General features: G+C 35.4%; 2 protein-coding genes across 2 annotated transcripts; both read right to left on the bottom strand.

The window, feature by feature from the left end:
• Nucleotides 1-1,964: 1,964 nt before the first annotated feature.
• Nucleotides 1,965-9,252, bottom strand: LOC146529291 (uncharacterized). Its single transcript, XM_085201552.1, has 5 exons — nt 9,079-9,252; nt 5,272-5,398; nt 4,230-4,375; nt 3,319-3,460; nt 1,965-2,694 (listed from the first exon to the last, which is right to left on the bottom strand). The coding sequence occupies exons 1-5, from the start codon at nt 9,113-9,115 to the stop codon at nt 2,472-2,474; spliced, it is 675 nt and encodes a 224-aa protein (XP_085057678.1). The 5' UTR covers nt 9,116-9,252; the 3' UTR covers nt 1,965-2,471.
• Nucleotides 9,253-14,053: 4,801 nt separating this feature from the next.
• LOC146529292 (uncharacterized) lies at nt 14,054-15,227 on the bottom strand. The gene has a single exon (XM_085201779.1). The coding sequence runs from the start codon at nt 15,040-15,042 to the stop codon at nt 14,194-14,196; it is 849 nt and encodes a 282-aa protein (XP_085057905.1). The 5' UTR covers nt 15,043-15,227; the 3' UTR covers nt 14,054-14,193.

Below are 15,227 nucleotides of genomic sequence, written 5' to 3' on the forward strand. Positions count from 1 at the left end.
AATACAGGATGATATTTCGCTTTTGTTGCGTTCATGGAAATTATATTTTAGTCATTCTTTTCTCGTTTCCGATTAAATTACAGGGTACCAGTTAGTTCAAGGTACTCGCAAAATAGCGAAATATTAAGTTTGCTAAATGTGCAAATTATTCGTTATCATGTTAAATTCCAGAAACAGAACAGATTTTAGGTTAATTGAGTGTGAAAATGCAATTGTTTCACGCATGTCTGATTTTCACGAACGTAATAGTGGCAATAACAGTATTTTATTTCTTCTGAAATAGTGATCGCTTTTCGCATATGTTTAATATATCGACAGTATTGGTTATTTATCTGTTGTTTGGTTAAAAGAAACATAATTTTTAAATTTAACTAACATATTTTTTATAATATCTTTATTTACGCATTTTATTTAATCTCGTTCATATTAACTGATAATTGTAGAGAAGTAATAAAAATCTTCATTTAGCCTCCACGTGGTGAGGCCAGTAACGTATTGGACGCCTTCTAAGTTACAACAAACTTTCCCGACTTATAGAAACTATAGTGTCTGAAATCTGTAGGGAAACGACATTTTTACGTTTATTTCAAAAGCTTCCACGATTAGCTTCATTCGAGTAGTTATAGTATATGAACCTTCCTTTTCAGTTTGACTTGCATAATATTATGTTGTTATACAATAATATAAATTGAGATGGATATACGTGAGCTATAAAGCAGTGCATCGAAATTTGTTAATTAAAATCAATAATTATTTTAAAATATTCTGATGTCTATATTACTTTGAAAATTAATCTAGTCCAAAAGATATGGATAGTCCATCTAGTTAAAGTATTAGGGGTCCATCTAGTAATCGTATTTTCAAACTATCCAGGGACCCATTGAAATATTATACAATATTTCATTCAAATCAATCCAGCCGCTTAAAGCCGTAGGGTGACAAACACATATACAGAAGAATTATATATACAAAATACCTTTATTTGTACCATTGACTTTGTTAAAGTATTACAAGAGATAAAACCCTTCTAATAAATTATCGAATACAAAGTGCTACGTGTTCATTGTTAGGCTCGCAATCTCTTGTTCGTAATTTTGTTTGGAGCTTTTGAAAACCTTGAGATATAATAATTATGTGTAAATGTGTATATATTTCTTTGAAGAAAACCTTTGTTCGTTTTTCTATTATTACTGTATAAAATAATCGTTAAAAAATATATTTGTTCAATATTAATTATATCAGCTTCATGCGGGATACAGCCGCACACAGGGTAGGCAGAAGGAACCTAGTGTTAACGGAGTGTTCCGTTGCCCAATTCGCCCAAGTGAATTCTGGAGGCATTGCGTGTTGAGTGAAACTCAACGCCGCGCTTTGCCTCGACACCTCACCTGCCGAAATATTTCATCTCCTCGAGTGGGGATTGAACCCATAACCAGTCGATTTTACAGACACACTTTGTGCTTCTGCACTACAACTGGTCTTTATTTCAATTTTACTTAATTTTATAACTGTACATACAAAAAAAATTAAAAGATAAACATTCATTAAATTGTGTGATATTTATTATAGTCTATTTAATTTCATATGTAAATGTATATTTGTGGCGAATTAATATTGTTGTTTGTTTATTTTTCAACGACGCCGTAACACGTGAATACGCATACCATTAAACAAGCTAGTATTTTCTTTAAATAAGTATTTACTATTTCGACGTTTTCATATTATATCAACTGGAAAAAGATAATCCATAAGTTTTCATTATTAAGATCATAATCTTCTCTCTCATAATTTCATTATCAAGATCATCCATATTATTAAGATAAAGTATTGCATGTGTAGCACCGATATTTTTTATCGATCTTTGTTTTGCAAGTACTTTTTTTTAGCATAACTGTTATGTAGTGATGTGTCTCTATCGATATGATCAATACTCATATATAAAAAATTAACAAATAAAACAACTATTGATGATTTTTTAAATTTATTTTATAAACAACATCTATTTACATATATACTATTAAATAAATCACGGCTGAATACGTAGATTTAACAAAACATATTCTTTTCAAAGCACTGATCCTGATCAAAAAAATCTAAGAACCCTTTGAATTTGCAATAATAAACGATACATCGCTACATCCATTATGGAAAAAAAGAAAAGAATGTTTGCCGAGTGTCGTCGTCTACGCGACGTAGCTGTGCTCTACGTAAGATAGATTTATTATAAACTTCGCATCCAGTGAAAGTTTAACATTACGCGGGTTTAGTATAAAACTATTCTTACTTTCTAAAAGGAAAAAGAAATATAATACATATTTTGATATTCTAATGGATTGGATGACTTAATTAATGATTCAAAACAATATAAAATAACATGGTTACAATTTTCACACATATATTGCATTATCACATTCAAAATGGACACTTTAAAGCAAAACTTTTGCGAGTTCCATTGATAGTACCTAGAAAACTTATAATCTATGGGGATAGAGTAGGGCCGTCGCACCAGATAGTGCAGCGAGTGCTGGAGCCGCAAGGTGTGATAAGGAGGCGGCGCAGTGAGCACGCGGTTGAGCATTGCAGGCGGCCACATCCTGCGCCAGCACCCACGCCATGCGCCGCAGCAGGTGCGCCGCGTGCGCCGAGCAGGCACGCCCCGCCAGCGATACGCACGAGACGAAGGCGTCGCGAGCACTGTGAATTAGTTTTAGAGGTATTAGTTGTTATAAACTTTAAAGAAATGTGAAATTCCAAAGAAAACTTTATTATGGAAAGAATTTTTGTCTAAATTACAAAGAGGTAAATTAGAAGAATTGAAATTCCTCATCACGGTAATGTTTAAGCTCTTCTTAAACAAACATATTACAAATTGCACATTTAGCGCACAACGTGACAGTTTATCATTTTCGAAAGTATACAAGTATTATCAAAATATATCAAATTTTATTAGCGTTACAAATTTTGTTAAAATTAAACATTGAATACATAATTTTATAAAATACCTTTTGAAATGAAACTTACCTTTTCTTATAAATTATTATATTTAAACAAGGTTAGGTTTAATCCTATATAAATATCTATTGAAATTTATATAGCAAGAAATGCTATTAAAAAAAGGTGCAAAAAGTCATAAATTACTCGTATACGATGATGTTACCGCCTAAAGTATCGCTTGCCGGTGTACAATATACCGAGAGAAAAGTAAGAACATATGTATATTGATAAAACCAATTTAGATACAACCCTAGTTTACGACGTGCTAATATGAAATTGATGTGATAGTGTACTTTAGGTGTATGTCAGTCTATAAACATTTACCAGCACAATTCAGAGTTTTTATTGAAGTAGACGATGTGGTGCGAACGCTCGGATATGTCACGTACGGCGAGCTGCAGCTCGTCCACGCAACGTGACCAGTCCGGTGATACCAGCGCCCAGCACTTTAGTTCTTTTAGAAAATCTATTGCAATTATAAAAAATATATGTATGTAAAAAATAGAAATTCTTTAGTTAGCTTGTTTAGTTTGAATTGCTATTGTGTGCCCTGAATTCCAACTCGACGAATGACTGTCACTAAAACATAGATTCCTCGAGTAGGACCTAAATCCACAACCAATCGTGTGAGGAGCATATTGTAATTGAGCCACAATTCTATACAAAGAAAGATATAATATTTACTTTCTTAAATAGTTATGTTATAGACATTTCTAGAAATCTTTTGTTCTTAAATTAGTAAACTCCAAATTAGAGAGACTAAATTTCTATTTCTTATTGGTTTTAAATACCTAATTAGTTATAAAAGGTAACGTTTTCAATATGAAAATTGTTGAATTAATATACAAATTTAAATTATACATAAACGAAAAATGTTAATTACATGATGAAATCCTTCCCTGTATTTCTTATAAAACTCAGCAGATATGTAGCATCCAAGACTAGTGTATAATACTCGTATGATTTATGATTTCTATGCGCATAAGTAAAATGTTAAGACACTTGGACCAGTCGTGGCGCATGGGGCACAAGCGTAACGCGATAGGTTGTGAGTTCGATACCCACTAGAGGAAATTAAATATTTAATAACTACATTTCTTTGCTCTGGTATCGAGGTAATGCTACCAGAATTGAACTAAAAATAGGAAACGGAGAGTTCTTACACTAGGTTTCCTCTGCCTACCCAGCTGTGTACGGGATAGGTGCTGAAAAGAAAAAAAAACGAAACTTGTTACCTCTTCTGAGTGCGGTATCATTTGTGCATAGGAATCGCATGAGCGCACGAGCTCCACCGATCTGCTGCTGTACCAATTTTTGTCCATCAGTCGGTAGACAACGTTTGATCCACGCGTCCATACACGCCATACCAGTCTGATATGCTCTAAATACGATTCAATTATTTTATATTTTTAAATTCAATAATATGTGTATTCAAATGATGAATAACACCTAAATCACTATTCATGTTGTATGTACACTGTACATAAGTAAGATTATTTTATCTTTTTTTATTCGTCTTAACTCTGTATCTCGCAAACAGCAGGGTAGGCAGATTTTAATGTCAAGACACTCTGTTTTCCATTAAGACACTTCCGTTCCCCACTTTCCGTTCATCATTGGGTGAACGGGAAGTGGGGCATTGTGTGTTGAGAAAAATCTTATGAAATATATCTTATCTGTTGTTAGAGGCCATAGTGGCGTTCTGGCACAAGCGTACCGTAAACGCGACGGTTGTGGAATCGATTCCCACTGGGAGTAATGAGATATTTAATAATTTCATTTCCTCGCTCTGGCAAGCTTATGTTTAGGCGTAGCGTTTAGTTCCACCACTCAACAATTACTTGTAAAATATCTCAAGAATTCGGTTGAAAATAGGGAACGGAAGTGTCTTAAATTGTCATTTATATTCTTACTAAATGTAAAAGCACATTCGAAAGGTACCTAATAAATATTTCACTTATAATTTATATTAATAATGCAGGCCTGCAGGCTGCAGTAGAGATATATTGCGGCGCGGTATCTGCCAATTAACATGCAGTCTCCAATCGATGTGAAACTGAAGAATGGAGAACATTGAGCTCTAGATAAAGTTCTAGCCTGAAAAATATCCCTAGTATTTCACATTAACTTAAATATTGTATTGATAATAATATGTAAATCTTATTGTTTTTGTGTTATTAATAATATTTAATGTTTCTTAAAGTTGAAACGATTCTTTCATTATAATTTTCAAAATATAGAAACAGCTAAGATTGTATAAGAAGATATTTCGCTTACAGGCAATGCGCATCTAACTCTTCTCTAGTACGCGGCAAGCCTACTTGTGTACGAGGTGTCATATCCACGCATGTTTTCAATTCACTAGAATCGCAGCCTTCTTCACTTATTTGCGCGTCTCCGCCACCTTTGTCAAGAAAAAACAAAATGTATTGGTAAAGTATTATATACTAAAGAATGTTTTCAAAATACGTATAAGCATTTTTATTTATATTTCACATGAATTATATTCATTTCTAGTGATTCTATGTATTTCTATATTACGTAGAAACATAAACATACCTGAAAATACGATAAATATGTCAGAATAAAAAAGTTTGGTTCAAAAATACAGAAAATATGATGAAAATATTAACATATGTAAAAATTGAGAAGTACCTCTCTGAATACATATGAATAAATGTATGTTGATTAATGGTAATTGAATAAAATATACAGGATGTAACGTGTTTGTGATTTTTTGGAAAAAATCATATTCTTGAAGAAAATTGGCTTATTTTGCTATTGGCTTTTTTAAAAATTATGCTGTTAAAGTCGCTAGTTCAAGAGAGGTATCAGATGAAAGGTAAGCTAAGCTTGAATTTGAGAAAAAGTTCGAGACCCCAAATTTTTGTACGGAACCCTAGGTGCGCCAGCCCGACTCATGTTTGTCCGGTTTTTTAAGATATAAACGTTATTAAGTTTGTGAGAGTATACAATTTTGTATGAATGTTTGTCATGATTTTTTTATGAAATACCTATAAATATTAATTTAATTTTTTTATAATTATAGTTATAATTGAACTGTATAATTAAAATTAAAAAGACTTAGAGAATAATAGATTTTACGTCGAGGTCAATAGGTACAAGTGCACCTAGCACTTTAAGAGTTTCGTACCTCTAAAGGAAAAAACGAAATCCTTATAGTATCACTTTGTTGTTGCTGGTTACGAAGCGAAGGCATTTGGCACGAAGTGAGAACTTACAATAAAAATAAAGGAAAAAACCAGTTAAGTGCGAGTAGAGCTCGCACACCGAGGCTTCTATACGAACTTCAGGTTCAACGGGAAATAAAAAAGTTGACAAACTTAAGTTTGCGGACATTATTGGTTCTTCTATTATGAAAAAACATATGACGAAACCTTAATCGTAAGATTCTTTTTATATATAGGTATGTAATTACGTTATTTTATTAATTTGCTTAATTTTCTTTACGGCATAAATTCATACTGTAAATATAATCGCTGCATTTTTTAATATAATATTTTTTTGTTATGTCAGTAGCGCTTTACTATAAATGTAAAAGCTTCCTACCTAGATCTCCATCAGCATTGACACAGGTTTCGTCCTTCTTTAAAGTCTTCCGCGATGTAACTTCGACAGGCGATGAATTTATATTGGCCAGTAATTTCTATTGAATATTTTTACAACTGATCGTGATTTCAATCCACTTTCTTTTCTGCGCAAGCATTATATTTTATTTTTCTGTATTTACTATGATGATTTTATAAAAAGAACAAGTATCTCTAACAATACGTTACTCTTCGGGACCACTCGCAGTATACACTCTATATTTTTAATAAATACAAATATGTAAAAAATAAGTATAAATAAATAAATATTTTATCTATACTAATATAATAAAGCGGAAGAGTTTGTTTGTTTGTTTGTTTGTTTGAACGCTAAGATCTCTGGATCTACTGGTCCGATTTTCATTGTTTTTGTTTTGTATGAAAGCTGCATTCTTCAGAAGTGCTATAGGCTATATAACATTACATTACACATATATACTAATATATTTTAAAGTACTTTCTAATTTGACATGCAATTTATTCTGCCATGTTAATAACAACCGTCGCGTCGCTACGCAACCGTTACCGCGACATTTTGATATTCATCCTTATGAAAATAAATATAATAGTCACTATTAACATTTTATCTAGATTGAAATTATAGTTTACTGTATAACATTCTAATAAATAATTAAGGAGATGTCACTGATTCCAAATGACCTAGCCTACGGGCGGCACAGTATGACCGACGCGAACGGGCAGATGACGTTGACGGTTTTATAAATTTTCATACATTTTCGAACTATTGTAAATGTTTATGTAATTATTTGCTGTTTATAATTAATTTAAGCTACACTTTGGTTCTCTTCTTATTTTATTTGATATTGCCCGCTAAAATTATCCTGCTTAATAGAGAGAAATGTTTAGTTATTTCGTGGAGTCGATATCTATGTACGCACGCACGGAAAACTTTAGGTACTTTTTCTAATATTAAGAATATCTATCCTTTAGTTACTTTTAATCCTTTTGTTGGTTAATTTCAATAACTCAGATATTTTTTTCTAATAATGTGTATCTACTTATTATTCTTTTTGATTATTTAAGCTTATATTTTCTTACTAATTCTATTGAAAATTGAAAATAATTTAATGAATATATTTAATAAATATTCTTATAGTTGAAGCAGGCGTAGCCGCGTCCGGGTCCACTAGTTATAAATATTTTTTAAAAAACGCGACAACTATTCGGGTTTTATTCCATATTTATTTATTTTGTTGTCAGGTGAAGGCAGCAGGATCTTAACTTGATCTTCTTTTCTTTCTTCTGATCTGTGCTCCACTATCACACGCAAAGCTCTAACTAAACTAAACAACTTAGAGTTTCACCTTATGGAAAGAAAACATAAAGTTTACAAATACCTTATACATAAGAGAAATTCGATTTTGAAACCATTACAGTTATTGAATATATTAGATTGAAATCCATTTTACTATGACTACTATTTTTAAATAGAAAGTACAAATAAAAGGCGAAATTAATTACAAATTTTGTTTTTACCTTGTTTTATAGTATAAAAGTGATAAGGGCTTAGGGTTTGTAAAGTATTAGTAACATTACATTTTGTTCCTTAAGGAATTGTTCGTTTTGGGCACTGGTAATAAGCCCATTATAATTTATCCACAAAAGTTACATTTTCATTAAAACTTTCAATGTATGGCAAGATGAATTGTTGTTCCTAAACCAGTCGTATAAATTAAGGCTTATAATTTGAAAACGTTTCAACTTTCTGGTTATTAGGAGCAAATAAATAATAGTCCCCGTGGGTATTCAGTTCTAGAAACTCTAATTTTTCTTCTTTTGTCCCAATATATATAGTATGAAGTAATTTTTTTTATAGGAATAATAGTTTATGATTATTTTGGAATAATAATTATGTTAGGACAACCTTGTTGTTAGTTTCATGTCATACACATGATGTATAAATGTAATAAAGATTCATAATTTCAATTTCTTTTTGTTTTAGACGTTTATAGAGCTTCCATGTACGTATATTTGGTACTTTAAACGAAAAAAACCAAATTTTTAAGGATTAAATTGTTAAAAACATTGATATTTAAAAGATTAGTTATAATTTTTTGTCCATATAAACTACTATATTTAATTAACTACGTCTATGTTTATTATATTCTTTAGTGTGTATAATATATTTTAAAAACATGTTTAATTATCCCATTAAAAGCTGCTTTAGAAAATAAGAAAGTTATAGCGAATCTTAACTCTTAAATATGTACAGGGGTTCTTTGTATATATACTTATAAGCATGCATATGATTTTATGGCACCAATACTAACAAAATGAAGATATACAAAAAAATACAACTATTACAGTACTAATTACAACTACTACAGTAAAAAAAAGAAAAAAAAAACTGTATGTTTCAGATATCTATGCCGATCATACAATTTTACATATTTTTATAAATTTTACCTAATAAAAAATATATATAATTTAGAAATACATATAATTCAAAACTTACTTGCAATCAAAAACGCCGAAAGAAGTACGACAAGCATGTTGCTTATTACATTAAGACAAACTTCAGTTTTTATTGTGAATGAAAAATTATGTTTCACACAAAAAATAATAGCGACGAGCTTATAGTAAGTATTCAGTAAGAGGACACACGACACAACCACTCCAGGACACGTCTCCCGCTACACTAACGGACCCAGAGGGCCATTGGATTATTTAGTAAAGTACTCCCCTAAGATTGCGATGAGTGATTTAGGAAAACGCTTGAAAGATTTGTAAGCTCATTAGAACTGTGGAGTAAATATTAGGTAATAAATAATTATTTAATCTATGTTATTCACATTGTGGTAATATTTATTATCTATATATATAAAATCGAAAGGTCACTCACTCATCACGAAATCTCAGAAACTACATGTGCTAGGAATCTCAAATTTTGCATAGGAGTTATTAATAGGACGTAGGTGCACGCTATGACGGCAATTTGCAATATTCGACTTCTAAGGGGTTGCTTTTGGAGTTGAAAGTATGTATGAAACTTCGTTAATACAAATGCTAGGGGTCTCAACTTTTGCATGGACGTCACTTATAGGACGTAGATACTCATGGAGACAGAAATTAATAATAACGTAGTTCACGCAGGCGAAGCCGCGGGCGGGTCGTTAGTAGTATATATAACCTTTGCGATATATAGTAAACTTTAACTCTCACAGCTTTTAATCCTCATCACTGTACACTCTGTCTCGAATTCACACGGAAGATGTACAATAGAGTGACATGACACTGAACTCTCTCTGCTTGCCTTATTTTTATCCGACTGCGACGAAACCCTAATGGAGGGTTATGTTTTTAGAGCGTTTATATGTATGTACATATGTCTGCACATTCCTGTGTTTCCTCGTAACTGTTACACCAGTAAACCAATTTTGATAAATGACACGTCGTTGGTTTTGTCTTGATAGCGTGACTGTTGCTGGATCTATATATTAATTTACGCAGTCGGATTTTTTATTTCTTTATAATTTAAATATCATTTTAAGTTTCTAATAAATTCTGAAAAAACATCAACTACTTCGCATAGCTGCAATGCTTGAAGTTCACGAGGATCCGTCGTTCAAGTGAAATAAAATAGTCAACAAGTTTGTCTTATTTTAATTGTTTATATTTAATTTTTTTGTTGGTTGTTTGTAATGTACAATATAATATAGGTAACCTTTTTTATACTCATTCAAAACTATCAGTTTTTATCAACATGAGTTCAGTTCGGTTATTCATAATAATAATTTCGTCGGTTTTTATAGTATTTGCTATAAGTTTTGTTCATCGCATAGCAGTAGGCAGAAAGAACCTCACCTTTCCCAGTTTTAGCAGAATTCGCGGTTAATTGAGTGTAGAGTGGGCAAACTCAACGACGGGCTTTGACTGCTAGAGCAGAGAAATTAATATAGTTTAAATAAATATAATTATTCTTCTAATTGAAGATCGAACCCACAACCATTGCGTTAACAGTAAGACGCCTTCACTACGCCATTGAACGACAGTTTTAATCCTGACCTTATACTTTTTTAAAAGACAAAATTACGTTTTTGCGCGTTATTGAATTTTTGGTAAACAGAGATAACGACTGAGGTTGTTCAGAGATAGTTGCAAAAACTAGTATGTGTTCTTCATTCAACTGATATTAGGAAAGTAATTTGTGTTCAAGCGGTGCGCTCGAATCGAAAGCCATAAGTAGAGAACTGAACTGAACTAGATATTCACTCGAATATTGCTTAAAACCACTAGCATCGTAACTGAAAACAGAAGATATGTACGTTCAAAATAGTGTGTATATTTATAGAATGTGTGTACTATGTGTTAAGTAACGAAGCACGTGGCGTTAGCGATATAAGCAAGCGAGCGACAAGCAAGCGAAAGACATGCGCTTCGCGTGTGTTACAAGAAACGACTGACCGACCGGTTTGACCTATGCGCGAGCGCAAGTCGATTCTTCATCAAGCCACACCACCCACCGCCAGAGACTGTCAAGGGCGATAATAATCGGGAAACCGAACAATTCGATTTGAGCGAGTTCGCTTTAAGCCATCTTGAATGGGAGCATTGGAAGAAAAATCAGGATTGGATTTAGGAGTAGGCGTGGGAATAGGATTGGGAGAAGGATCGGACAGTATGTAGGCTGGTTTGATGCGGTCTACTGATACTGTCACGGTTTTACCTTTTATGGATATTTTAAATGTTTTATCACCACGTTCTAGAACTTCGTAGGGGCCGGTGTAAGGTGGTTGTAAAGCACCACGTAAAGAATCATCCCTAAGAAAAATGTGAGTACATGAAGACAGATCCTTAAAGATAAAAATTTTGCCTTTGCTATGCCGCGCAGCTGGTGAGGGCTGCAGCCTTGAGGCAAATTGGCGAAGACGTGAAGTGAACTCCGACAAATCCGTGGAATGGGGAGCTGCGGCCTGGAAGAACTCTCCAGGTAAACGCAATGGCTCGCCGTAAACTAGCTCAGCGGATGATGATCGAAGGTCATCTTTAAATGCACTACGTATGCCAAGTAATACCAATGGTAATGTATCCACCCAATTCGTATCTGCGTGGCACATTATTGCTGCCTTTAACTGCCTGTGAAATCGTTCCACTAGCCCGTTGCATGCTGGGTGATACGCGGTTGTTTTGCGATGTTTAAATCCGATCATTTTTCCAAGGTATTGGAAAAGTGCGGATTCAAACTGTCGCCCGCGATCAGTGACAATATCCATAGGACATCCAAATCTGGATATCCAGGATATTAACGCCTTCCCAACTGTTTCAGCCGTGATATCCGCCATAGGCGTGACTTCCGGCCAGCGGGTAAAACGATCCACAGCAGTGAAGCAGTAGCGATATCCCTGTGAGATAGGAAGAGGTCCTATGATGTCAATGTGAATAAAGGCAAATCGCGCGCGAGGTAGATCGAAAGTGCCTAAGGGAGATGACACATGGCGACTTACCTTTGCACGTTGACATGCCGCACACTGACGGGACCATTCACGACAGTCTTTACGTACTCCAGGCCAAATAAATCGCTCGGCGACTAGCTTAGCCATTGCGTTAGCACCTGGGTGACTTAGACTATGAAGACTGTCGAACAACTTTTTTCTTAAGTCCTTAGGGACAAAAGGTCGAGCTGAAGATGTACTCACATCACAAAAGAGGTCTACTCGAGAGTTAGGAATTCTCAATTGCTTGAGGCGAAGTGATGACTCTCCGCAAATAAGTTTGCTAAGCTCAGGATCATCTACTTGAGATTCAGCTAAGACCTTGAGGTCCACCGGCTCTGATAGTTCCTCAACTCGCGACAGGGCATCAGCAACCACGTTATCCTTGCCAGATATGTGGCGGATGTCCGTCGTGAATTGAGATATAAAATCTAAATGTCTGTACTGCCTCGGCGAACAGTTATTTTTCCTGTCATGGAACGCAAAACTGATCGGCTTGTGGTCAGTATAAACAACAAAATGCCTAGCTTCAAGCATATACCTAAAATATTTAATTGCCTCATAAATGGCAAGAAGTTCCCTGTCATATGGCGAATATTTAACCTGCGATGGGCTTAACTTCTTGGAGAAAAAGGCGAGTGGTTGCCATGCACCTTCCTTGAACTGCTGCAGTACTGCACCGAGAGATCTATCAGAAGCATCAGTCACTACAGCTAGTTTTGCACTGCAGTCTGGGTGTGCTAATAAAGCGGCGTCAGAAAGGCCGTCTTTACAAGCTTGAAACGCTGCTAAGTGTTCCCCAGTAAGCGTGACAGGTTGAGATCCTTTTACTGACCCTGTAAGTAGTGCATGTAATGGAGATTGAATTTGGGCTGCCTGAGGAAGAAATCTTCTATAAAAATTTAGCATACCCAGGAATGCCCTTAACTGACGGACATTAGATGGAACTGGAAACTCGCGAATGGCCTGGACCTTTTTATCCAGGGGTCTACATCCCTGCGCTGTAATGCTATAACCTAGAAAATTTACTTCCTTCACACCAAAAACACACTTGGAGGTGTTCACCAAGATACCATATTTTTCAAGCCTTGTGAAGACTTGGCGTAGGTGCTCTTCGTGCTCAACCTCAGTGCGTGAGAATATTAGGAAGTCATCTAGATAACAGTATACATTATCCAGCCCCCTAGTAACTTCATCGATGAAACGCTGAAATGTCTGCCCCGCGTTTCGGAGTCCAAATGTCATGAACGGGAATTCAAATAAACCGAAAGGTGTCGTGATGGCAGTCTTCGGAATGTCCTCGGGGCTGACAGGTATCTGATTGTAAGCTTTTTCTAAATCTAAAGTAGAAAATATGGTACAACCTGATATGTTATGCGTAAAATCGTGAATATGCTTTATTGGATACCTGTCAGGCACGGTACGGGCATTCAATTTGCGGTAATCACCGCACGGACGCCATCCGTTGTCCTTTTTTTGAGCTAGATGGAGTGGAGAGGACCATGGGCTGTTAGATGGTCTAGCTGTGCCATTAGCCAGCATAGCTTGAAACTGTTTGCGAGCAATGTTCAGTTTATCTGGTGCTAAGCGGCGAGGTGGAGAGCAAACTGGGGGGCCTGGTGTCGTGTGTATGTGATGAAGTGTGTTGTGCGTAATGTTTTTATGTATGCCAGCTGGTCGTGTAATTTGTGGAAACTCATTAAGAATTTTATGAAATTGCGACTCCCCTGTTACCACTTTTACTGAAGAAATATTATTACAATTAATTACAGTAGCAATAACAGAAATAGAAGTTAAATTATCAATTAATTTTTTATGACGACAATCTACAATTAAATTATAATATTTTAAAAAATCTACGCCAATAATTGGTTTTGTGACGTCCGCTACTACGAAACGCCAAGGAAAAATTCTACGTAAACTAAAATCTAAATTTAAATGAATAAAACCATAGGTATTTATAGTGGAACCGTTTGCAGCACACAAATTATAGTCACTTCGAGCACGACGATCACGCACTGCCGATCTTGGAAAAACGCACAGGTCGCTTCCAGTGTCAACCAGAAACTGCATCTTTGAAGTCCGGTCCGTGACGAACAGGCGACCAGTGGAGGATGAAAGGCAATCGTCAGTCGCCATTACCGACTGCCCTTCGAGTTTTCCGACTGCTTGTAGTCACACGGTCGCACGCATTTTGTAGCTTTACTGCCGAATTTATCGTGATACCAGCAAATTGGGAACTTGCGGTAATTTGAGAGTGATCGCTGTCTGGATGTACGATTCGGTCTCGAACGCGAATGGCTTCGGCTATTTCTACCCATCGATAGTCTCTGTACTTCTTTGCGCAGTTCTGCCACTTGTTTCACCAAGTCACTAACGATAGATCTTGGTATTTCACTAACGGTGGCTACCTTTGGAGTAGATGAGGCGAGGTCATTCACCCTGTCAGCTAAATCCGCCAAGTTTTCGAGTGAAGCTGTGCTGGCTTGTCCAGCTAACACTGTCTGAATACCATGTGGCAGACGACTTATCCATATCGTTCTTAAGAAATCGTCGGGAACATTTAATCCTGCCAGACTTTGCAGATGTCGCAGAAACTGGGAAGGTTTTCGGTCCCCAAGCTCTTCGTGCATTAATAATTGTTTAATTTTATTTTCTTTCGAAGCACTCAATCTTTTAATTAATTCGCACTTTAATTTTTCATATTTTTCCGTCGGTGGTGGATTTACGATAATATCTTTCACTTCCCTGGAATGTTGATTATCGAGATGTCCAATTACATAATTAAATTTAGTCACATCACTAGTAATTCCAGATATCGCAAACTGTCCTTCTACTTGAGCAAACCATATATCTGGCTCCTCTGGCCAAAATGGTGGCACCTTGACACCAACACGAAACACATCGACATTTTCTATCGACCGTGCCCCAGCACTGGTTGCCGGGCGTGGTCCGGTTGCGCTTTTCACCGTTTTCTCAACAGACATTGTCCAAACTAGGGGTCACCAGTATAGAATGTGTGTACTATGTGTTAAGTAACGAAGCACGTGGCGTTAGCGATATAAGCAAGCGAGCGACAAGCAAGCGAAAGACATGCGCTTCGCGTGTGTTACAAGAAACGACTGACCGACCGGTTTGACCTATGCGCGAGCGCAAGTCGATTCTTCATCAA

This window comes from Heliconius melpomene, chromosome 18 (genome assembly GCF_056956725.1).
Source record: "Heliconius melpomene rosina isolate 202511_hmr_F chromosome 18, ASM5695672v1, whole genome shotgun sequence".
Taxonomy (NCBI): Eukaryota; Metazoa; Arthropoda; class Insecta; order Lepidoptera; family Nymphalidae; genus Heliconius; species Heliconius melpomene.